General features: G+C 41.3%; 1 protein-coding gene across 1 annotated transcript in view; it reads left to right on the forward strand.

Annotated features, from left to right (window-relative positions):
- The window catches only part of SCIN (scinderin), a 208545-nt gene that overhangs the window by 143393 nt on the left and 38552 nt on the right, over window positions 1-26600 (forward strand). The window contains exons 7-11 of the mRNA XM_030201180.1: window positions 2297-2385; window positions 10241-10456; window positions 19589-19710; window positions 20652-20742; window positions 24689-24859. Coding sequence (XP_030057040.1) covers window positions 2297-2385; window positions 10241-10456; window positions 19589-19710; window positions 20652-20742; window positions 24689-24859 — 689 coding nt within the window. The remainder of the gene's footprint in view (window positions 1-2296; window positions 2386-10240; window positions 10457-19588; window positions 19711-20651; window positions 20743-24688; window positions 24860-26600) is intronic.

Below are 26600 nucleotides of genomic sequence, written 5' to 3' on the forward strand. Positions count from 1 at the left end.
GGGCTAGTGGGTGATGGTGGATGCATTGGGAGATCAGGATTGGAACATGCAATAGTGTAGCTTTTCATGTGTTTTTTATATATTAATTATTGCATATATCCTGACATCTAGTGGTGGATGGTTCAAATCCCACTGCTGCTCCTTGTGATCTTGGGCAATTCACATAACCCTTCATTGCCTTAGGTACAAAATTAGATTGTCCCCTCCAAGGACAGTGAAATGCCCAGTGTATCTGAATGTAATTCACCTTGAGCTACTACCAAAAAAGGTGTGAACAAAATCTAAATAAATACACACCCTCTACTAATCAATTAGCTACATATTTTGAACAAAAAGTAACTAACATTAGGGGGGCTGTGTTTCAACTTAAGGCCACTGACATTCAATCTTGCTTCAAGCATCCTAGTTCGAATACTGGTATTGCGGCTGACCGATTGTGGTTCTCCTTTCTGTTACCTACTCATGAGACTGTCAAATTATTTCTCACAAAGCATTCTTCCTCACATTGCCTTCTGGATGCTTCTCCGAGTTATTTATTAAAAACTGCACCAGCAGGATTCAATGACGTTCTTCAAGCTCATATCTCGTTTATGCTAACTCAAGGGGCTTTTCCTCAGCAGAAAGGTTCCATAATACTTACCCCAATCACTAAGAGTGCTTGGGCTTCATTGGGAGATGTTACTAATTACAGGCCTGTTGTTTTTATCCCATTGTTGACTAAAGTAATGGAGGGAATAGTTGATAATCAGCTTGTGAATCACCTTTCGTCTTTCTCCCTCTTGCATAAATCCCACCATGCACTCAGAAGGTTTAATATGCTGATTTTTTATTTGTACCTGGGGTAATGGAGGGTTAAGTTGACTTGCCCAGGGTTACAAGGAGCTGCAGTGGGAATCAAATCCCGTTTCCCAGGATCAAAGGCTGCTGCACTAACTACTAGGCTACTCCACTCCAGTTTAATAAACAGTTTGACATTTCAGTCAGCCTAGTTCACAGCAGTCTTTTTGAGTTTTCCTGGGAAGAAATGAATGAAATCCTACCCACTAACACATATCTTCCCCATGCAGAGTCAACAAGCACCAATCAATCCAGAGTCTGATGGAACCTGCTTAAGGGAGACTACAACCAGGTCGGCCATAGTCCCAAGAATGCTCCCAATGGGGCTTTATACTAATAACTAAGGTTAACAGTAAAATATCATGCCTTATCGGTAGCCCACATTGATAGCTTCCCCCCCCTAAATATCTATTCCTTTAGAAAATACACTAGACTGATACATGTTAAAATTGATTTTGTGCACACTTGGGAGTAATTCAATAAAGAAGGTGCTAACTTGTTTGCAGCAAATATATACATGATTGTATAGAATACCAGAAAATAAGCAAATAAGAGATGGATAAGGGTAGATATGATTGAGGTCTACAAAATCCTGAGTGGTGTAGAACGAGTAGAAGTAAATCGATTTTTTACTCATTCCAAAAGTACAAAGACTGGGGGACACTCGAGGAAGTTACAAGGAAATACTTTTAAAACAAATAGGAGGAAATATTTTTTTCATTCACTGAATAGTTAAGCTCAGTAACTCTTTGCCGGAGGAGGTAGTAACAACGGTTAGCGTATCTGGGTTTAAAAAAGGATTTGGACAAATTCCTGGAGGAAAAGTCCATAGTCTGCTATTAAGACAGACATGAGAAGCAACTGTTTGCCCTGGGATTTGTAGTATGGAGTGTTGCCACGATTTGGGTTTCTGCCAGGTACTTGTGACCTGGCTTGGCCACTGTTTAGAAAATGGGATGCTGGACTAGAAGGACCATTGGTCTGACCCAGTATGGCTACTCTTATGTTCTAAGCATGCATGTATTCATATACTATGTAAATGCCCAAAATCTGGCTACATACTATTCTGTAAATATAAACATATCTTTCATAGTATGTATTTTACAGGTGGGTGTACACATGGGCAGAGACTGGGCAGAATTCACACTTAACATGTGTAACTCATAGAATACGATAAGTTTTGCATATATCTCTGGCATCTAGGTGCAAACATTTACAACAACTTGGTGACTGGTTTAAGTGTTCCTGTCTAACCACATAGGTGTCTATATATACAGTTATACTAGAATTCTGTAAAGGACAGTAGGCTCCAATTATGTGCCCTCTAAACTCCTAAATCTAGATGCCCTTTTATAGAATTACCCTCTAAATATTTTAATGCGTGCTAATGAACTAAATGTGCACTAATGAATCCACATCCCTAGTGGGTTGCATTATATTCACTATTGTTGGTTTGTAGGTAAGAATGCTAATCCAAATGAGAGGAAGGCTGCCATGAAAACCGCTGAGGAGTTCATACAGCAAATGAATTATCCTGCCAATACCCAGGTAACTATGAAACTGAACATACAAGAGATTTATTCTGGGGTTGGACTACCTGACATTCACCTCCTGCCTCCCCATTATGTAGCTGAAGATTGGGAGTTTACTTAACAAGAAGATCACAGTCAGATTGCCCGCATTTGCTTTTTCAGGTGAATTAGGCCAGATATGCAGACAAGGGGCGGCCAGAGTTTTCTGAGTTCCTCAAAATATCCTGCAACTCCCCATAGCTGAGAATCCACAGCTCTGCTCTAGAACTCAGACTTGTACACTGTTAGGAAACCCTCTGTTTTTTCATTAGCAGGTGCTGGGTGAAGAGTGCAAGCAGGGTAAACTTTGATAGTTGCCAGTGCTATGCAAATCGGAGTTACTGATCCAAACTCTGCAGCATGTAAAAAGGCCATTGGCAATGAAATGGAGACAGGATAATGAAGGGGCATTGTGCTGAGTAGATGATAATAAGAGATGAGCTGGGTGAGGGAAGTGTACAGGAAGAAAACAGCCAGGTTGGATATAGGGACAAAACTCTTAAGAGACAGATTGGCAGTAAAATAGAAGCAAACAATACAGCTTGTGAAGAGGGTGCTAGGTTGGGAACAGGGACACAGGCTGCTTGGGGTAGGAGAACAGAGATGTCTTTGGAGAGAAGAGTGAAAGGGGCAATAGAAGCAATTTAAGTTACAAAGTAGAAAGACCAAGGGGCCCTTTTACTAAACAGCAGTAAAATTTGTAGTTACCATGGACATAGGACTTTACTGTGCAATAGCTGCAACTATTGGGGGCATTCCTAGTGTTTGCTGTTACAGGTGCCACATTAAAGTTGCAGCAATCAAGTCCTTAGCACCTCCTATTCAGGATAGTAACATAGTAGATGACGGCAGAAAAAGACCTGCCTGGTCCACCCAGTCTGCCCAACAAGATAAACTCACATGTGCCATTTTTTGTGGATACCTTACCTTGATTTGTACCTGTCTTTTTCAGGGCACAGACCGTATAAGTCTGCCCAGCACTATCCCCACCTCCCAACCACCAGCCCTGCCTCCCAACACTGGCTAAGCTTCTGGAAGGATGCTGTGCAGTGCTAATTGCAAAAAGTGCTGTTTAACATGTGGTATTTGCAGTACACTAACCACAAAACATTTTCCGTACCCATTCTGTGCCCATGACATGCCCCTTAACACAAAAAGCACATGATGCACGGTTTACCACACTGCAAAACTATTACAAATCCCTTTAATATGGTTGTCTGCTAGTAGTTACTATGCAGTAAGCAGCATAAACGCAGGGAAAATCAGATGAGAAATGCAGTTCAAAGTTTGTTAAATTATGGAATCGAACAGTTTTTGTGGATGTGAAATAAGGATTATGCATATCAGTAGAATTCAGGAAGCATAAATTTTATAATTTGGTAAAATGATTCTTCTCCCAAGGCAGATGATCTTGCCCAATAATTTAAAAGCAAAATCAACAAAATCAGAGAAGTTCTTGGTACTTACCAACTTGACATGATGGAACTTGGATATGCTCCCTCCGAAATTAAAGATGTAGTGGTGACAAATAGAATCTAGACTAGTTTTAATCATTCTTCCCATTCAGAGGTTGCCTCTTGTTTGAAGAAATACTCTATCTTTCATTATCTTCTGGGCAACAGTCCAATATACTTGATGAAAGATGCCCATGCTAATTTTATTAGATATCTCATATGATCCTTGAAAAAATTGTTTAATGCTGGTCTTTTTTCCTGGTTCAGTTAGTCATATTATTCTTACTCCCATCATTAAGAAGCCCTCATTACAAATTAATGATGTGAATAATATAGACCAGTGGCATCTATTCCATTGTTAACTAAGGTGGTGGAAGAATTAGTTGCAAAACAACTGGCTACCTAGACCATTTTAATATCCTGCACAAATTTCAATCTGAATTTAGTTGAGATTATAGCACAGAAACAGTTCTGGTTGCTGTATTATTGGAGATCAGATGTGTAATCAGTTTAGGCAAATGAATAATTTTAATGCAATTTGACATGTCAACAGCATTTGATCTGATGGATCATGGGATTCTGCTGAACCTATTATGTTACTATGTTATAGATGGAGTAGTCCTAAAATGGTTTCAGGATTTTTTTAAAAAATTGTTCTTTTCAGCTAATAATGAATTATGTTACGTCTTTTTCATAGGTGCCAGATTGTCGGATCCCTCAGGGTCCTCAATCTACTACTACTACTACTACTACTACTTATCATTTCTATAGCGCTACAAGGCATACGCAGCGCTGTACACCATACACAAAAAAGACAGTCCCTGCTCAAAGAGCTTACAATCTAGATAAGACAGGCAGACAGACAGAACAATTAAGGGTAAGGGATAGAGGTGAGGATAAAAGGACAGGGCAAGTGAGCAGTGGTTAGGAGTCAAAAGCAGTGGTAAAGAGGTGGGCTTAAATTTTGGACTTGAAAACAGCCAAAGAGGGGGCTAGACGTACAGGCTCGGAAAGTTTATTCAAGGCGTGAGGTGCAGCAAGATAAAAGGAACGGAGTCTGGAATTAGCAATAGAGGAGAAGGGGACAGATAAGAGAGATTTATCAACAGAACTTAGTGAGAGACAAGAGTGGAGAGGTACTGGGGAGCGGCAGAGTGAATGCACTTATAGGTCAATAAGAGAAGTTTGAATTCAATGCGGAAACGGATAGGGAGCCAGTGAAGTGACTTAAGGAGAAGGCTAATGTGAGTATAGTGACTTTGGCGGAAAATGAGTCGAGCAGCAGAGTTTTGGACTGATTGAAGAGGAGAGAGATGGCTAAGAGGGAGGCCGGTGAGAAGCAGGTTACAATAATCAAGACGAGAGGTGATAAGAGTGTGGATAAGGGTTCTGGTAGAGTGCTCAGAGATGAAGGGACAGATTTTGCTGATGTTATAGAGAAAGAAACAACAGGTTTTGGCAATCTGCTGAATGTGAGCAGAGAAGGAGAGAGAGGAGTCAAAGATGACCCCAAGGTTAAGAGTAGATGAGACAGGGAGAATGAGAGTGCCAACCACAGAAATAGAGAAAGGGGGGAGAGAAGAGGTAGGTTTAGGTCTTGAAGTCTCCCCAATATTGTTTAATATTCTATTGGCCCCATTAGGTAACAAATTATCCAGGGTGGGCTTCTGACCTTTTATACATTTGGATAATATCACACTGTATATTCCTTTCTCTGGAGATCTTATGAAGGTCATCCCAGACATTAAATGAGGTTTAGAGATTTTGGAAGATTGAACTTTGACGTTTAGGTTAAAGCTCAATAAATATAAAACTAAATTTTTAATTCTTAATACCATGTTCAATCCTAGTTAATGATTCTAAGAGGGGCATTTCTAATATGATATCTAAATCTGATTTTGGATGTTTTGCTGAAAATATCAAAAAATCAAGTGGTGAACTTAGCAATTTTTGAACCAGAAAAAGATCTTTTTGTTTCAAAAATGGCCATCTTTGGTGGGGAGGGGATCAATGACCACTAGGAGAGTAAGAGGGGTCATATCTTAATCCTTCCAGTGTTCATCTGGTCATTTAGGGCACCTTTTTGTGGCTTGGTCGTAATTGAAACAGGTCTAGACCAAAATGTCTAACTTTTAGCCCTGGACATTTTTGCTTTCTTCCATTATTGCAGAAAAATGTCCAAGTTTTGGGAATACACAAATGTTGCCTCCAACACACCCCTTGTGATTTGGACACACTACAGATAAATTGTATAGAAAAATGTCTTTAAAAGGTGTTTTGAAAATAGAGATTTGGCTGTTTTGGACAAAAATACATCCATCTGCCACTTTGTGCTACATTTTGGACATTTTTCTGTTTCAAAAATGAGCCCCTAAATATGAACTGGAAACAAAACTTAAAATACTAGGCACTCTATTTGATAATTTTATCACTTTTGAACAACAGGCACAAGTGGTTTACATCGAAGGTGTTTAAATTGCTGTGGGAACTTACAAGAATCAGATCTTACTTTGAACCGGAATCATTTCAACTTATTGTTCAAGCAATGATTCTAGGCTAGAATGGGTGGCAGAGCTGGTGGTTGGGAGGCGGGGCTAGTGCTGGGCAGACCTATATGGTCTGTGCCGGGGCTGGTGGTTGGGCGGCGGGGATAGTGCTGGGCAGACTTATATGGTCTGTGCCGGGGCTGGTGGTTGGGAGGCGGGACTAGTGCTGGGCAGACTTATACGGTCTGTGCCGGGGCTGGTGGTTGTGCAGCAGGGATAGTGCTGGGCAGACCTATACGGTCTGTGCCAGAGCCGGTGGTGGGAGGCAGGGATAGTGCTGGGCAGATTTATACGGTCTGTGCCAGAGCTGGTGGTGGGAGGCGGGACTGGTAGTTGGGAGGCGGGGATAGTGCTGGGCAGACTTATACGGTTTGTGCCAGAGCTGGTGGTGGGAGGCGGGGTTGGTGGTTGGGAGGCGTGGATAGGGCTGGCCAGACTTATATGGTCTGTGCCCTGAAGAGGACAGTACAAATAAAAAAGTAGCACATATGAATTTATCTTCTTGGGCAGACTGGATGGACCGTGCAGGTCTTTTTCTGCCGTCATCTACTATATTACTATGTAATGGTGTTTATATGTGCTGTAAGCAAACATTTTTAAGGAGAGTGCAAACATTGCAAAATACAGCAGCCCATTTGATATGCCAGGCACCAAAATGTGATAGGGTTACTCCTTTGTGAAGCTTCACTTGTTACCAGTTGAGGCTAGGATGATATTTAAACTCTGCACCTGGGTATTTCTAATCTTATATGGCCATGTCCCTGCTTTACTACTACTACTACTACTACTACTACTACTATTTAGCATTTCTATAGCGCTACAAGGTGTACGCAGCGCTGCACAAACATAGAAGAAAGACAGTCCCTGCTCAAAGAGCTTACAATCCAATAGACAAAAAAAAAAAAGTAAGCTTTATATATTAGCACTGATAAATGTACCAGCTAGAAATCTTGGGAATTTCTTCAAATGATTTTTACTTCTCCACTATCCAAGTGTAAGCAAAATTAGTTATAAAACAGTATTTTCATCATTGGTGGAATTCTTTACCTTCCACACTGAGATGTTTAACTGATTATAATTTCATATGTGTGTGAAGAAATTTGTTCTTGCTAACAGATGAAGAATGATTGTTGAATCTGGTAACTGATCTAAAATATGTTTTCCTTGTAATTGATCCTGAGAATGCTCAGTTACTCTTGATGTAAATGTCATGTCACAGGTGAATTTAAATATAAAAGCTTAAATTAAAAAAAAAAAAAAAAAAAGAATGTAAGCAATCTGAAAGAAGCTCACCAACAGCAAAAAGGAAGGGATTTTGCTCTCACCCTTTGTCAGTTGTAGCTCAATATGAGCCAGATTCAATAGGTGTTTTCATTTCCCTAGAGGGCTCACAATCTACATTTCTGTTGGAGAAAATGGAGGATTATATGACTTGCCTAAAGTCACAAGCAGCAGCAGTGAGATTTGAACCAGTCGTCCTGGGTCTTAGCTTGATGCTTTAACCATTAGGCTACTCCTCCACTCAAAATGAATCTAGGTAGACCTAGAAACATGAGCAGTTATCTATAATGAAGTCAGAACAGACTTTGTTAATACTAATGATGATTATGGCAATGAATAAGTAAAATGCACTGTCCCCTGTTCTGTTAGTCCATTGTCACTTCAGAAGTATACGGTAGATATGATTACTTTTACCAGCATTTTGTCAAATCCTACTACTTTGCATCTATAAGTAAGGATTATGTTTTTGAGTTGTTAGCACCCTCAATGCATGCCAGTTGCATGGTTTGGGAATCCTTGTCTTTCATTTGTACAATTCTCTGCAGAAAGAAAGAATAATAGATGTTGATGGATGAGAATAACATGGTTTATCCGATCTCCCTTTAATACTTGCTAGGTCCTACTGGATCAGTGGTTGCTTCCTTTCGTTGGTCTGTTACTAAGATTCCTGTATATCTGTTTTCAGATATACAAACATATCTTTTTCAGAAATGGGGACGCAATAGAACTAGAGGACATGGATTGAGGTTTCAGGGCAGTAGGCTTAGGAGACTGACAGAGATCTAGGCCCCTGGGCAATAAGGATCATAGGCCCCTAACCACCTATCAAAAGTGATTAAACTAGACGGAGGTTCTGGGAGAGTGGATTCCATTCTGCTGTGGGCCGTCGGGCACTGCCCCATTATCACAGCGGTCAGTTCACCCCTGCTTAGGAGTAACATCAGGAAATACGTTTTCACAGAGAGGGTGGTAGATGCCTGGAATATCTTCCCAGTTGAGGTGGTGGAGACAAAAACAGTGGCAGAATTTGAAAATGTGTGGGATAAACAAAGATGATTCAAATATAGAAAGAGGATAGAATCAATACAAAACTTAAATGTCCTTCACACTGTAGACAAGTCATAGGGGAGTATAACTGCGTGGAGCGGCAGATATAACTTTGGATGTCTTGTTGGGCAGGCTAGATGGATCATACAGGTCTTTATCTGCTGTCATTTATTATGGTGGTTATTTTCAAAGCATATGGATTTCTCAAAATACCCAAATGGATGTGCATGTGCTTGAAATGTCCAAACCCCAATTTTGCAAAGGCAGAAAAGGGACGTCCAACACTGAAGTACATCCAAATAACAAGGGGGCATGTTCTGAACATGTTTTGGGTAGAAATAGGGAGCCAAAAATCAAGACATCCAACAGCGATTACCAAATTGGGAGAAACATCCAAGTCTAAAAAGAAGGATGTCCTAAGGTAGACCTGTTTCACTTCTATGGTACAAAAAGGTTCTCTGGTTGAATAGATGACCACTGAAGGGATTAAGGCATAACAGCTCCTTAACCCCCCAGTGGTTACTGCCCCCCTCTCTCTCCCCTGAAAGTGAAACTGAAAAGGGATACCTGGCTCTATGACAGCTTCATGTATTAGAGGCATTTCTAACAAACAAGCAAACATGTCTGAGAAGTAGCCTAATGGTTAGTAGAGTGAACTAGAAGCCATAGGACTCAGGTTCAAATCCCACTTCACTTCTTTTACTTTTTTTTTTTTTAGTGCGAAAAATTGCTTACTGTACCTGAATATATAAGCCGCCTGTAAGCCTGGAGGCTATTGAAGTGGTGTGCATTAAGGTGTAGTAGGTATTTTTCTGTTCCCGGGGAGAAGGCTCACAATTACAAAATAAGAGTGAAAGTGGGATTTGAACTGGGCGGGGGGGGGGGGGGGGGGGGGGGGGGGAGGGTCCATTGATTCACAGTCGACTACAGAAAACATTAGTTTGCCCCTCTGCTCTGCTTGGAAATCTGTGTGGCCATTTACTAAGAAGGAGGTCACACTGACATCCATACATCCATTTCCCTTGGGGGTTTTTTTTGCCATTCATAATTGGGACAGTTCATGTTCATGCTGGACATTTCCAGCGTACGGACGGACTTCTCACACATTTTCAAACAGGAAATCTTGATATATTTCCTGTTTGAAAATACCTGTGAGATAGATGTCCCTATTCTGACTTAGATGTCCATTCAGAAGTGCTCCTCCTTGCTGCTATGTTCATTATACTTGAATGTTTGCTATTTTTTTGGTCTCACCACCTCTGCTAGGCTTCTTTATCAGATGTCTCCTCTTTCCCTCCAATTCCACATCAAAACCTAGTCCACTGGAGCTGCTCATACTATAACAATAACATTGTGTCAAAAAGTAAGATATTACAAGACAGTGATCCCAAGAGATTTAAATCTGCTTGATTAACTATAGTAGTTGATTGGAAAAAAATTCTATTCACCATTCTTTTAACTCATTTATAAAAATAAGTAATATGTAAATAATTATGTCCCACAGATTCAAGTTCTTCCAGAAGGCGGAGAAACTCCAATCTTCAAACAGTTCTTCAACAACTGGAAAGATAAATATGAAAGTGAAGGTTTTGGGAAGGTGTACGTCACATCAAGTATAGCTAAAATTCAGCAAATCCAGTTTGATGCCTCAAAATTACATGAGTCTCCACAAATGGCTGCCCAACACAAAATGGTGGATGATGGCTCAGGTGAAGTTCAGGTAATGACTATAAAAATGCATAATAAATAATGAATCCTACCTCCAAATGAAACACTGAGCTCATTTCCTGATTCAAATTCTAGTCTCCAAGTCCAACATTAAATTCATAAGACCTCTGCTTTGACATGTTTCTAATTCCCCAGATTTCTCTGCCAACCTTATAGCACAAATGGAAAAAATGTTGGACTTGGCAAATGTTCCTAGTTGCATTGATTTCACAAGCTTGCTTATCCTTCAGAGATAAAGATCAAGGTTGGTGGCATTGTATCAGCTGAGATTCAAAGTCACTTATCTGTAACATAGGCATTCACACTCCATACTCACACTAAAAAGACACCACCTTTTCCAGTGGCAAAACATAGCCATAGCTTCTTTACTGATACAATCAACATTAGTGATTCCCAGATATCTCCATCTAGTCACTTCCTTCATCCTGCAATTCAATTCCCTCTTTTACATTTCATTTCCCGAAGCCATACATCATCTCTCCTTCCTGCTCCACAATCACATTTGGCCAATCGGTAACAATCCAACCGCAGTGGGGTCCCAGAACCCTGTGAAGATGACTTCAACCTCTGGTGCCATTAGACTGCAGAATCTTACCCCTCTGCACTCCACAGTGGTGTCATTCATAGGTTTCACTCATAACTCTGTCGAGCAAGGACTGTCTCTTCATGTTCATATGTACAGCACTGCGTACGTCTAGTAGCACTATAGAAATGATAAGTAGTAGTAGTAACCTCATAACCCAAACTGTACTATAACTTAATTTATTGGATTTGAAGATCATACCCAACACTTATGTACCACGATGCTTCAACTCACCAGTTACACCCTCCCGAACTCCCCAAACACCTCTCCACCTGCTTTCACCCTTCCACATACTTAGAGAATGCCCCTTTTGTGCCCAACTCCTGAATTCCCTTTGGATCATCTTGCCATTGGCTTCTGCACCTTTCATGTGCCACTGACAATACCCTAGAACCCAACAACAGAGCATGAACTCTTGCTCTTCCTTTCCAATCCTTTCTCTCAAATCATATCTCTAACCAGACCATATGTGGAGCTCATAAGTAATGCCACACTGGGAAAAGACCAAAGGTCCATCGAGCCCAGCATCCTGTCCAGGACAGCGGCCAATCCAGGCCCCCCCCTTGCCTATATAAGGGGTTCCCCGTTAGCAGGTGCTGCTAAATGGATAAGTGCCAGCCAGCAGAATATTCAGAAGCAGTGGCATTAGCTGGATAGTGGCATTGAATGTTCCCTCTGACTTCCTCAGTACTGTCTGGACAGTGTCAGTCAGTTTATGGGCAGAGCCAGAGGATATCAAGTTAGCAGTCTGAATATCACCACTAATCGGTTAGGACTGATAGTCAATGCTGATTCTCAGATATTCAGTGTTGGCTGGTATCCAGATACTGATACCGAATATCTGGTAGTTTTTTTTACCCGTGGCAGCTGGTATTTAAAAAAAAAAAATGCTGACCTTTGCAATCTTAATACCAGCTCCCTGAATGTTAGCAAGTGTCTTTTAAACAGTGTGTACCATATATTTTGTAGGTGAAAGGACCCCTTGGGACCACTCATACAAATATCTTTAGGGTATACACTAATACATCAACCTGAACAAATAAAGACTGAATATGTTGGTTAATTGTGAAGCAGTTCTTTGATATAGGATCCATCGGGGTAATTCTATAAAACAGATGATAACATTTACATGTGGAATAGGCATATAAGTGATTAGAATAATGACATATACATATGCATATATACACATTCACACATAAATGTCAAAAACCAACCTAGGCTCTATTCTAAAAATATGCTATGTATTTTACAGGTAGGTGTACACATAGGCAGAATCTGAGGGGGCATGGGTGGCATTGACACTTGTTATTTATAGAATACTGGAAGTTATGTGTGTAACTCCAGCTTTTAGGTGCATAACTTACACTACCGTATGGCTGGTGATAAGTGCTCAAGCTTAAGCACATAAGCTAGTATATACCTGGTTACACCAGTATTCTATAAAGGAAAGGAGGCACCTCCTTTTCTTTATAGAATAGGTACCTTAATATAGGAGCACAGTTATAGAATCACCCACCATCCCCCGGATTCTATATATCATGTCTAGCGTTCCATGCTGAAATCCAAGTGTATTCTATAGCAATGCATGTAAATTAATTGGCTTCACAAGCCAAACAGTGTTTTTAAGTGCACTTAACAAGCAATAATGAGCGCTAATTGCCAATAATGAGAATTTACGTGCATAACTCGTTAATCGTATTTGTATCGCAGAGCACCTAAATTCTAATGCATGGAGCCAAAAAATGTGTCTGGTTAAGGATCTGTATTACTCCCAGATACATAGAAATTCTTTGAGGGTTTTCCAGGGAAACCAACAGTAAATCAGTTTCCATCTGTTTTCTCCCTATTTAAATGACTACTGCTATGATCCTAATGTATAGAGCTATTCCTCCCTTTCTTTTTGGTACTCTATCTCTTCCAAAGAGATGTCCCAATTTTGGTTTCTAGTATACCAAGATTCGGTCATTGCAACATTCTACCTCTACCTTGCTGACCTCCACATCTGTGATTTCATGCATTTGCACACGTAAGTCTGAGATGATGTTCCAACTCCCTCTGTTTTTATTGTTTTTGCTTTCTTTTCTTTTTTTTTTTTTTCATGAACAACTTAGGCAGCTACCTCTTCTCTAACTTTTCTTGTTTTCTCTGGCATTTTATTACCTGAAATGTTTTGGGATTTTATCCTTTCAAGACTTACTTTGTTTAGCTCAGCTGTTTTTTGTTTATTTTGTGTTTGTTTGTTTGTTTGTTTGTTTTGTTTGTTTTTTCCTTGTGGTAGACTAGTTTGTGTTTCTCTGTAGGTTTACGTGGAGGGGCATTTTCGAAAGGGACATCCAAGTTGTGATTTGGACATCCTTGCAAAATGGCGAAATCCAGGGGTAGGGAAACCCGTATTTTTGAAACCGGATTGATGTCCATCTTTTGTTTTGAAAATACCATCAGAGACGTCCAAATCCTTAAATTTGGACAACCCTGGATTTGGATGTCTCTAGACATGGACGTTTCTAACTTTCGGTGATTTTCGAAACCAAAGACGCCATTTGGGCGTGGGGGGATCCAGCATTTGTAGTGCACTGGTCCCCCTGACATGCCAGGACACCAACCAGGCACCCTAGGGGGCACTGCAGTGGACTTCATAAATTGCTCCCAGGTACATAGCTCCCTTACCTTGTGTTCTGAGCCCCCCAAATCCCCTCCAAAACCCACTACCCACAACTGTACACCACTACCATAGCCCTTACAGGTGAAGGGAGGCACCTATATGTGGGTACAATGGGTTTCTGGTGGGTTTTGGAGGGCTTGCTGTTTCCTCCACAAATGTAACAGGTAGGGGGGGTATGGGCCTGGGTACGCCTGTCTGAAGTGCACTGCAGTACCCACTAAAACTGCTCCTGGGACCTGCATGTGCTGTCATGGACCTGAGTATGACATCTGAGACTGGCATAGAGGCTGGCATGACATATTTTTAAAGATGTTTTTTGAGGGTGGGAGGGGATTTGTGATGACTGGGGAAGTAACAGGAGGTCATCCCTGATTCTCTCCTGTGGTCATCTGGTCATTTCGGGCACCTTTTTGTGCCTTAGTCATAATAAAAACATGTCTGGGTGAAAACGTCCAAGTGTTCATCAGGGACGTCCTTCTTTTTTTCAATTATGAGTCAAGAACGTCCAAGTTTTAGGCACGCCCAAGTCCCGCCTTTGCTATGCCTCTGACACGCCCCCTTGAACTTTTGCCGTCCTTGCGACAGAGTGCAGTTGAAGACGTCCTAAATTGGGTTTCAATTATACCGATTTGGACGTCCCTGGAAGAAGGTTGTCCATCTTCTGATTTATGTCAAAAGATGGGTGTCCTTCTCTTTCGAAAATGAGCCCAATAGTAACATAGTAAAATAGTAGATGATGGCAGAGAAAGACCTGTCTGGTCCATGCAGTCTGCGCAACAAGATAAACTCATATGTGCTACTTTATATGTATACCAGACCTTGATTTGTATCTAACTGGAACCAAGACTACTACTGCTACACAAAAATGGCTAACAGCAATATAACCACACATATGTAGCCTTATATGTCTTTTTTCTAATTTATTTTTACTTTTTTCTTCTTTATTGCCCTCTGCAAATACCACTCATTTCAGGCAATTACATTTCTTTTGCCAGGTGGCATAGCACTTTTTTAATCGGGCATCTCTATTTTTATTTTGTGTGTGTGCTATTGCCTATCTAAATAGTGCTACAACTTCAAATAATAAATCAATAAACGTGAAGTTATTTCTGAACATTTTTTTCGGCATACACACTAAATCCTCGCTTCACTCTCCACAGCCGCTATTATCTCCAACTGGCTGACTGGCTTCCCCTGAAAACGCCCGATGATTTGTATCTGCCATTTTCAGGGCACATACCATAGAAGTCGGCCCAGCACTAGCCCCGCCTCCCAACCACCAGTACTGCCACCCAATCTCTGCTAAGATTCTAAGGATACATTCCTTCTGAATAGGATTCCTTTATGTTTGTCCCACGCATTTTTTAATTCAGTTACTGCTTTCATCTCTACTAACTCCTGTGGGAGGGCATTCCAAGTATCCATCACTCTCTCTGTGAAAAAATACTTCCTGACATTTATCTTGAGTCTGCCCCCCTTCAACCTCATTTCATGTCCTCTTGTTCTACCGCCTTCCCGTCTCTGGAAAAGGTTTGTTTGCAGATTAATACCTTTCAAATATTGAACGTTTAGTTTAAATGCTTGTCTAAATAGGACATAAGATTTTGTCTACTAACTGTAGTACTGTTCTTGGATGACTACAAGCCATCTCTTTGTTGAACATTCTTATCCTTTAGTTATATTGCAGGTCACAATCCAGCTCATTTTCGAAAGTGATTGCCGGCCATCTTCCGACACAAATCAGAAGATGGCCGGCGATCTCCTGAACCTGGCCAAACCAGTATAATCGAAAGCCGATTTTTGGCCGGGTTCAACTGCTTTCCATCGTGGAGCCGGTGAAATATCAAGGGGGCATGTTGGTAGGGTAGTGAAGGCGGGACGGGGGTGGGATGGGGGCGTGCTCACGAGATGGCCGGCTTCGCCTGATAATGAAAAAAAAAAAAGCCAGGCTTGACAAGCATTTCGCCGGCTTTACTTGGTTCCTTTTTTTCACGACCAAGCTTCAAAAAGGGGCCCCAACTGACCAGATGACCACCGGAGGGAATCAGGGATCACCTCTCCTTACTTCCCCAGTGGTCACCAACCCCCTCCCACCCAAAAAAAAAACCATTTTTTTTTGTCAGCCTCTATGCCAGCCTCAAATGTCATACCCAGCTCCCTGATAGCAGTATGCAAGTCCCTGGAGAAGTTTTTAGTGGGTGCAGTGCACTTCAGGCAGGCAGACCCAGGTCCATCCCCCCCCTACCTGTTACACTTGTGGTGGTAAATGGGAGCCCTCCAAAACCCACCCAAAACCCACTGTACCCACATGTAGGTGCCCCCCTTCACCCCTTAGGGCTATGGTAATGGTGTAGAGTTGTGGGCAGTGGGTTTTGGGGGGCTAAACCACCAAGGGAAGGGAGCTGTGCACCTGGGAGCTATTTTTTTTAATTTTTAGAAGTGCCCCTAGGGTGCCCGGTTGGTGTCCTGGCATGTCAGGCAGAGGCAAATCTGGCCTCCGGCGGTAGGGGGGGCCAGAGCCAGAGGGAGGGGGCACATTTTAGCCCCCCCCCCCGCCACCAACGATTCTCTCCACCTCCCTCTCGCCGCCAGCCCTCCCCCACTGCTGTTTCTTACTTTTGTGCCGAGGTCCGCTTCCTCCTGCACCTTTAAAAATATTTCTTCAGCTGGCGGGGGACCCCAACCCCCGCCATCCAACCCGAGGTGACGTCTTTCAAGTTCTTCGTCCACCGTGGCCGATGTGCTGGAGTTGAGCGGCTGAATCCAGTTCGGAGTCTGACGTCGTGCGGGAGGGGGGCCCCATGCAGATACGTCCCTGATGTCAGGGGGGGCCAGTGCACTACAAATGCTCGCTCCTCCCATGACCAAATGCCTTGGATTTCGTCGGGTTTGAGATCGCCGGCATTATTTTCCATTATTGCTGAAAACTGATGCCGGCCATCTCAAACCCGGTGATCTCTGACATTTGGCCGGGCCCAACCGTATTAGCAAAGAAAAAGATGACCAGCCATCTTTTTCGAAAATACAATTGGCTCCGCCCACTTGCAGCGCCGGCTCCGGAGATGGCCGCCCATAGAGATGGCTGGCGCCGTTCGATTATGCCCCTCAATGTACCCTAAGCCTTCTTCCCTCAAACATGAATCAAAGGTATTTATGAAAAAAATTATTTCTACTCCTGTTGTACTGTAGGCAGAAAGCACTTCCAATAAGATCACAAGTTCAGTTACCTGTCCAACAGTTCTCCTCATCTCTCACAACTGCTTTTCAGTAATTAGGGATAGGGAAAGGGGATGGGATATTGCCTTTCTGTGGTTACAACCAAACAGTTTACGTATTATATACAAGTATTTATTTTGTACCTGGGGCAATGAAGTGATCTCCTGGACTTCTGATGCAGATCATATAGGCTGAAACACGATCCATGTCAGGTCTTAGTGAAGATCTAATAAAGTTATTTCCTTTAGACACCCTTGACATTTTGTTGTTTTTTCAGCTTCTCCACTGTTTTGTGCTGTTGGACTGTATCCGTGGAAGATTGTTCTTCTATCTGTTGCTTTTGAGAGTTTCTCTTGAGCCATCAATAAGAGGGACTGGCCTACTTTGCTGGAAACCTCTGTACCAGTGATAGAGGATAAAACCATTCCTGAGTTCCATAGGATTAGAGAAGCTGAAAGTTTGTTTAGGGGGTGATACAGGATTGGAAATAAACTTTCTTTGAATATTTTAAAAACAGAGATGATGATTATAAATAGATTTGCTTCCAGTCTTCAGTATAAGCCAGTAGAATCTCAATGAATATCCTTCCCTGTTAAAGACCAAATAGTGAGTTTAGGGGTTGTTTTAGATTAACAATTAACTATGAAAGCACAGGTATTACAAGCATGGTGTAAGGCAGTGTTTCCCAAGTCCGGTCCTGGAGTACCCCCTTGCCAGTCAGGTTTTCAGGATATCCACAATGAATACATATGAACTTGATGTGCATATTCATTGCTTCCATTATATGCAAATCTTTTTAATGCATATTCATTGTGGATATCCTGAAAACCTGACTGGCAAGGGGGTACTCCAGGACCAACTTGGGAAACACTGGTGTAAGTTGTTGCAAATTATACAGAATGCTTCACCAAGGCTGGTTGTTGGGATACAGAGGTTTAAGCATATAACTCCAGTGTTGAAATCACATCATTAGCTTCCAGTATAATATAAAATCCAATTCAAATTGTTGGTTCTTATTTTAAAGCCTTGACTCGTATATATGATACAGGCCCTGGAAATTTACCACCCACATCAGGCATGAAGATCTGATGGGACAAAACAGCTTTCATTGGCTTATTTATCTAAACTACATTATGTGGTCACAAGAAAGGCAGTATTTTCCATCACATGTTCTCTTTTATGAAATAAATTACCAGAGAAGTTATGAGAGATGACAGAGTTTTCCATATTCAAGAAGCACGTGAAAACATTTTTTTTTCTCTCTGGGATTTCCACCCTAGGAGGCAGATTTGAAAATATGTTGTTTGTGATATTATGTGCTGTTTTTAATTATGTATGTTTTTTGTTACCCTGCTAGATAATAGATGGGTTTGAAATAAGAGAGAGACATAAATAAGAAACTATTACTTATCATGTAATTTCCCTTTTTTTTAAGACAGACAGCTGACAGATGAGGGAACATGGATTTTGGATTAAGTACATAAATACATAAGTATTGCCATACTGGGACAGACCAAATGTCCATCAAGCCCAGCATTCTGTTTCCAACAGTGGTCAATCCGTGTCACAAATACCTGGCAAGATCCCAAAAAAGTACAAAACATTTTATGCTGTTTATCCCAGAAATAAGCAGTGGATTTCCCCCCAAGCCATTTTAATAATTGTCTATGGACTTTTCCTTTAGGAAGGCATCCAAACCTTTTTTAAACCCACTAAGTTAACCGCCTTTACCACATTCTCTGGCAACGAGTTTTAGAGTTTAATTACACGTTGAGTGAAGAAACATTTTCTCCAATTCATTTTAAATTTACTACTTTGCAGCTTCATTGCATACCCCCTAGTCTTAGATTAAATTATTCTTGCTTCCAAACCTTTAATCAGGGCAAGTTAAACAGATCACATAGAGATAGAATCTCCTACAGAGGGCTCATAACCTAAGCAAGTGATGTATCTTGTCCAGGATACAAAGCACATCAGTGTGAAAAGCGAGACTGGAATCTTGGATTCCCTAGCTGTCAGCCTGTTTCCACATTCAGTTCTACACTTAATTCAGGATCAGCTATCACAGATGAGGAAGCAAGGTGGAAGAGCCTGTATATTTACAAAGGTTCAAGTACCGATCTCTACAGAACAATTTCCCTGAAATTCTATAAATGGCACATAAAACTGTGTGTGCAAATTTGGGTGTAAGCCTAATTTGTGTGCACAATTTAATTGAATAATGAACCAATTAGAACTGATAATTGGTTGCTAATAATTATCAGTGTATTTTAATCACAGGGATCCATGCATAAATTGTATGTGTGGCTTCAAAAAGGGGGCATGGGGGCATAGCCATGGGAGGATCAGGGGCATTCCTACAATTTATGCATACTGCTATAGAATAAGGGGGATCTGTGTCTAACTTATACACAATGATTTATACTAGGGTTTACTTGGTTTAAATCCTCACATCTAAATTTAGGCAACAATTCAGTGCTAAGCATATTCTATAAATGGTGCCTAACTTTTAGCGCCATTTATAGAATAGCGTTTAGCTCATTTTTTTCAGTGCCAATTTTTGGGTGCTATTTATCGAATTTGGTCCTTTATGTATTCAGAAGAAAACTAGAAAGGGGTTATTTTCTTATTGGGAATTCATATATGTTATATGTATTCTTTAGATCTGGCGTGTTGAAAGCAATGGCAGGATTCCAGTAGACCCTGAGACTTACGGGCAGTTCTATGGTGGTGACTGTTACATTATTTTGTACATATATCCAAAAGGACAGATAATCTATACTTGGTAAGTTATTAGTCTCTTTACTAAATTTTGTCAGAAATTCTATCTTATCCCTTGTACTTCAGATTGTCCAACTATACTATTATTTCTCTTTTTCTGACTTGATTGGTGCATCCCGATAAAGTATTATGCGATCCTGTTTGATAAAAAATATTGCATGAATTCAAATTATTATTAGGACTCTTGACATAGCTCTGTAAATCCATGCCATAATTTTTGTTATCATATTACACCCTTGCAATCTAATAATAACTTTATCATAGTATAATAGCTGTTCCCGCTCCTGGTCACAGCAAAATGCAAATAGCAAAATAGTGGGATGAATGCAGCACACACACCCCCACCCACCCTCACTCCATATAAAATACTCATCAGTCTCTTTTTAACAAATGACGCCAATCTAAAGTATTCTTAAAAGGGCCAAGGTACTCTGAATTTTAAGGAATACATTGCGCCACTGGCTCTAGTATTTCAGACTCCCCTTGCTCTTCTTTGAGAGGCCCTGAGTTGAGGCACTTGATTGGTGCTTCTAAAATCCATAATGCTGGTCTCATGCTGCAGAAGGGGAACAGACGAGCCAACATCACTGCTTCAGCTGCTCGGCACAACAGCAGGACTTGCAGTTTGATTTACTTTAAACTACTATGTTATTGATCTAATATCCAGGCTTGAAAGCGCTGACACCCAAATAGGAGATATGAAGGACCTCCTTTAGTACAGTACAAAGCTATGGCTAATTTTGACAGCAGCATTCCTACCAAAAATAATATACAACTTTTGTGTGTTTTCAATTATTCATGTAAATATAGTATATGTAAATCCATACCAAATTCATGCCCCTCCCACCAGGCTAATATTCTTCATCCATGTGATTTGAGAAGATTTTTTCCTTTTAATTATTGTGGCAACATTTCTGTTACTTTGGATCTCTTTCCCTTACACAGGCAAGGAACAAAAGCAACAAAAGACGAACTAACAACATCTGCCTTCCTGACTGTGCAGCTGGATCGTTCATTAGGAGGGCGGCCTGTGCAGGTGGGCACCCTAGATCTCATTCCATAAAGGGAGATCTGCAGCAAATAATATTCATTTATTTGTGTTAGTATACAGTGGTAAGATCCGTGTACTAATAATGCACACTAGCAGAATTCGCACACACTAGTAAATCAAACTTCAACATAAGCGTGTTCCAAAGCCCCAGGAATGGATGGCTTCCCGGTTGGGTTCTATAGAACTTTCCCTAGTGTGTTGGCACCCAAACTGCAACTATTATTTGCATCTATACAAAATGATCCTGTAGCACATCATACATTTTCTGAAGCAATGACTGTAGTTTTCTCCCAAGCCAAATAGGGACCCACTGGAGGTCAAAAACTATAGACTGATTTCACTAATTAATGTGGAAGCTAAAATATATCCTAAGATACTGTTTATGATACTATTCAGAGTCCTCACTAAACTTCTTCACCCAGATCAAATTGGTTTCATTCCAGAAAGACATTCCTCTTCCAGTACACGACTTCTCCTTAATATATTAGACCAATCAAGCAAGTTCCATCATCAGTTGCAGCTTTATTGTTATACACAAAAAAAGGCATTTGACTGTGTTGCACAGCCGTATTTATTTAAATCAATGGAATGGTTTGGGATTGGTTTTACATTTATCAATATGGTCAAGGAGCTTTATGAATATGCACGAATATGCTCAATACACAATTTTCTAATTATATATAATTATAATATATATCTATATTTGTATCTATATCTATAAATTTTCTATTCACACTGAATATTGTCCCCTCCATTGTTCTGATAATCTTTTTTTATGAAATTTCTCTTTACTAACACCGTGGTATCTGATGATTTGGCAACAGTATCACAAGGGTGTTTACATGATCCATTTGAGTAACACAGGGATATGATTTATGATGTTCTTGAGTATCTGTATCCCCCACATTGCGTGTGTTTGATGTCATTTGTGATGCAGTCCATTTGCAATGTTCCTTTTTGCTAAAGGATGTGAGAGGCTACAAGGATTTGCCTGAAGAAAAGTCAAGCAAAAGAAGCAAAGAGAAAGGGCCTGAAGCAATGCTTATTAAAAACAAAACAAAACAAAATATTTTCAGAAGTTTCAGTGTTCCTGCAGGAGAAGAAATAGGATCCAGTTGTTTGCCTTCAAACTGATGGCAGGAAAATGAGGTTAAAAGCGAAATATGTTCTGTGGTATTCAGGGGCACCAGAACACCATTTTGTTTGGAGCTGCCAAACAACACAATTTCCGGCACCATCCTCAAGTTCTCTAGTTGGGCAAAGTATTGGTGGAGCCATGGCCCCTATGGTCCAATCTATTTTGCTAGTGGTATTTCAAGGAAATTCTTTCATTCCACCCAGAAAATAGCTCCATAGTGCAGCACAGCCTATTGTTCTCATGTGGTCATTTTTGCACAAACAGCTGGTTTACAATCTCTGTAGTATCTACTGCAAGAATGGAAATAACATTGCAAAAACAGTTAGTGCATGAGTTTGCTAATTTACTGCACTAGCATGACATATACCCCCCCCCCCCCTGTTTACTATGTCGCACAGGAATGCCAACACAGCCCATTCAAAGTAAATAGGCTGTGTTGCCATTAGTGCATGGCAGCTGCTAGCTTGACTTAGTAAATAGGAGTGTTAGTGCACTAATTCCCACATTTATTGTGTGGAGAATTGGAGGAGGAGAATAAGTATGGACTGCACATTGCAGTTAGTGAACAGTACTTAGTGTGCACTTTCACTGCAGTTAGCATAGGTGCCCTACCTCCTCTTGAAGAACATGCATTTAAGTACAAATGCAAAAGAACTTAAAACTCACTAAAGATCTTTTCTGTGTGGTAACTGCAGGGAACATGTTGGGTGTGTTTCCAATAATTATGGCATAGCCTTTCTACTTACATGCATTAGGGATGGACTGTCATGTGAAACAAATGTGGTTTGCTGATTATAGTGTGCACTATCAGGAAAGAGTGTGTAAAAATGTTTATAGTGCACACTTTTCATAAAGTGTGTTCACTATAATAGTGCACACTATCAGGACAGAGTATGTAAAAAGTGTATATAATACACACTTTTCTTAAAGAGTATGCACTATTTGCACATTGTGAGAGGAATTCAATAAATGCTACTCAAGCATGAGTGCTGGAAAACATCAGTGCTAAGCACAATTCTATAAAGGGCGTGCTCCCTTTATATAATAAGGCTTAGTGCCGATTCCTGCACTCAACTCTGGGTGCCAGACTTATGCCTGCCTAAACCTGGTGTAAATCCCAGCACAAGTTGGGCATGGAGACCCATTATTCTTTAACACTGTGTGAAACTTTTGGAACTCCCTTGACCTGCCCATGCCCCTCCTATGGCCACACCCCCTTTTAGGTTGCACACTATTGGATTTAGGCTCCCAGTGCTATAGAATAGTGCACAGCCAGATGCACACGCAAATCCTAATTAGATACAATTAATATAAATAATTGGTTTTTAATATCCAATTATTGCTTGTGAAGTGCTTGTTAGCCAATTCTATTGTGTGTGCATCTCTGGGGACATGTGCACTCTTTTCTGATCATGCATTCATGTGCATGCATGATGATTTTCGCATGTGTATACTATTGGTACTAAGGGGGCAATTCTATAACTCAGTGCCAAGATGTGGGTGCCACAATGGAGCACTTAGTGCCAGTTTCATAATGACTTCATGGTCTGCCTAATCCGCTATAGAATACTAGTGAGAAGCCATATTGGTGCACTAAAATGTAAGCATGTCCACTTCTAACAGGTCAGCAGCTTACATTTGTGGGTAAGGAAGGCTTGGTTAACGGGGAAAAAAAGTATCCTCTTGGTTTGGAAAGGGTATGCCACCCAGGTGTACTAACAGTGGCAGAACTCATTCCCTAGTCTAAGGCAAATGGAGTACCAGCAGGTTGGCAGGGACTCAGGATGAAAGCAGGGAAGGTAGTATTTTCTAGGAATATGGGGCAAATATATACAGACACTTTTCAACTGGTTAATTGAACTGTTTAATTTTGATCGGGGAATGGATTTTGGAAAAGAGTTGTTGACTGCTGTAACTGGGGACAAGGGAAACAAGCCATGGGGTAGAGAAGCTGGTAGTGTCAAAGGGGTTATTTAGGGGTGTGTTCAGGGTGAAGGCAGATTGAGTGGGGGGTAGGGTAAGGGGTAGATTTGAGAGATTTGATATGCAACTTTGTATGTTCAGGAAGTGGACCTTCAAAATCAAAGGTTCACCTTCTGGTTGCTCAGTGCTTAGGGTATGGGTTTGGGGGAGAATCACTAGTCTGGATTATCCCTTATTATAAGCATGGGCTTGGATAAGTATTGGGAGGTGGTGTTTATTTGCATTTCTAAAGGGTGGTGGGTGTGTTACTAGAGAGATGTGGGTGTGAGAGGGCAAATAAGGGAAATTTCAAAAATTGTGACACAGATTTTATGTGTTTCTTTGATAGTTTATTGATATGTTCTACCTTTGCTGTGCTAAGATCTGCCATTAAGAATAAAAATTAAGCATAGAAATTATAACCTTTGTACCAATTGCCCTAACAGTGACTTTTTTTTTTAAATATTACCAGAGTACTTTTAGAATAATTCATCTTTGGGTGCCAAGGATGCATTCAACTATAAAATAAGTACTTCTATGGGAAATGTAAATCAACGGAAAAGATTGACAAAAATATCAAAAAGTAAAAAATGTATATTGCAATGGAGATATTCAAGTTTAAATAAGAGAAAGTACTACCTTATTAAATGAAACACATTTACTGCAGTCTCATTTTATGTAAGGAGACCTGTTTGCTAATAGTACACATTAACATTATTAACCACACAACATGGTAGTGACCTTTAGTAAACCTAGCCCAAATAGACCAAAATTAGCAATGACGCTAAAAGATATAAATGGATTATTTCTGTTATGTAACTTGTTTCACAGGTCCGAGTGTCTCAAGGCAAAGAGCCAGCTCACCTGCTGAGTTTGTTCAAAGACAAACCGCTCATTATTTACAAGGAGGGGACATCGAGAAAAGGAGGGCAAACAGTTGCTTCTCCCATTCGCCTATTTCAGATCCGCAGGAACCTGGCATTCATCACCAGGATTGTGGAGGTAACTTCACATGCTTTATACAGTACACAAGCTACAAAGAGGGAAGCTACCCAGTTTGGATTGCAAATTTGGTTTTCACACTGTGGTGTTTTATGGCAGGCAAAGGAGTAGCCTAATTGTTAGCGATTTTGAGTTTAAAAACAGGTTTGGTCAAGTTCCTGGAGCAAAAGTCCATGGTCTCCTATAGAGATAGACATGGGGGAAGCCATTGCTTGTCCTGGGATTGGTAGCATGGAATGTTGCTACTACTTGGGTTTCTGTCAGGTATTTGTGTCTGGAATGGCCACTGTTGGAAGCAGGATACTGGGGTAGATGGACTAAGTCTGACCCCAATGGCCATTCTTATATTCTTATGAAAACCAGAAGGCCTAGCTTCAAATTACATAGCAGGTCCTTAGGCAAATAACTTAACCATCCATTGCCTTGAGATGGCTAGGTGCGGCACTGGCAACCTCACCCCACTAGCATTAGTACAGAAGCTTGCATGGGCTTCCTTCTGCATTTCAAATTAAATAAAAACCATCACCTTTTAAAGAAAAAATCATGGGAAATCTTCTCTTCACAAATACTCCAATGCATACTCCAAGCTGGAATTAGTTTTTCAGCAGTAAGGGCGACTTTGTTTTGTGTGTTGTTCTCTGAGCATTGGGAGGGAATAGGAAAATGCCTAATTAACATCTGACTACATTTGCATGCTATTTGCGCTAATCTTTGGTGCACACATTGTCTCCTGGCCTCTAAGCATTCTGCAGTCCCTAACGCCAGCATTAGTCTGGCACGAATTGCCTTTAGCACGAACTGAGCATGCTTGGGGAGTGCAAGCGTTGGAGGCTGGAGGCACTGCGCTGTGTTCCTCGCTCCTGAGGCTGTACAAAGAGGAAGGGGGTAACTCAGGCAGGGGATTTCTTCAGCGATGGCACTTCAGCTACCCCACCAACCATTGAACAGCAGGTACTGCAGCTTTGGAGGGGGCCTGAGCCCAGTGGGGGGCTCAGATCTCCAAGACCCCTCTCCTACCCTGTGGCTATGCCATTGATTAAAGGCCCAATATCTCCCATCTCCAGATCCAACTCTCTCTGCCTCCCCTCTACCCCCAGGTCCATTATCTCTCTCTCTCTCTCTCTCTCTCTTATCTCTTTTCTAACCCCCCTCCCACACTGAATCTAAAACCTCAGTCTTTTTCATCATTCCATCCACTCTCTCCACCATAGGTCTATTATCTCTCCTTCCTCCCTCCATCTCCCTCTCTCTCTTTCTATGAGCCCAACATCTCTCCCTTCCTCCATCCTTCTCTGCCTCAATTGGCATTTCCCTTCCCCCCCTCACCCCCCCCCCCCCCCCCCCGTGCACAGTCCAGCATCTCTCCCTCCCCTTTTGGCCCTGCCTGTGGTTCTCTCTGAATTCCATCCTCCCCCACCCATGCTTCTGTCTCAATGCCCTCCCTCCCTTGCCCGCCCACAGGGTTAGTCCAATATCTCTCCCTCCCCTCCCGGATCACCAGCGTCTCTCTCTCCCCTTCCCTTCTAACCGAACCCAGTTTACCTTTGCAGGATGTCTTTGCCCTGCAGCACCAGTGGCAGCTGCATTGAAAGGCTGCCTGTGGCTTGCACCGGGCCTTTTGCTCTGACCCTCTTTTGAACAAGAAGTTGCATCAGAAGGAGTGGGATAAATCAGAGGAAAAGGCCTGGTTCAGACTGCAGGCAGCCTTTCAATGTGGCTGCCACTGGTGCTGCAGGACGAA

The sequence above is a fragment of the Microcaecilia unicolor genome, chromosome 1 (assembly GCF_901765095.1).
Source record: "Microcaecilia unicolor chromosome 1, aMicUni1.1, whole genome shotgun sequence".
Lineage (NCBI taxonomy): Eukaryota > Metazoa > Chordata > Amphibia > Gymnophiona > Siphonopidae > Microcaecilia > Microcaecilia unicolor.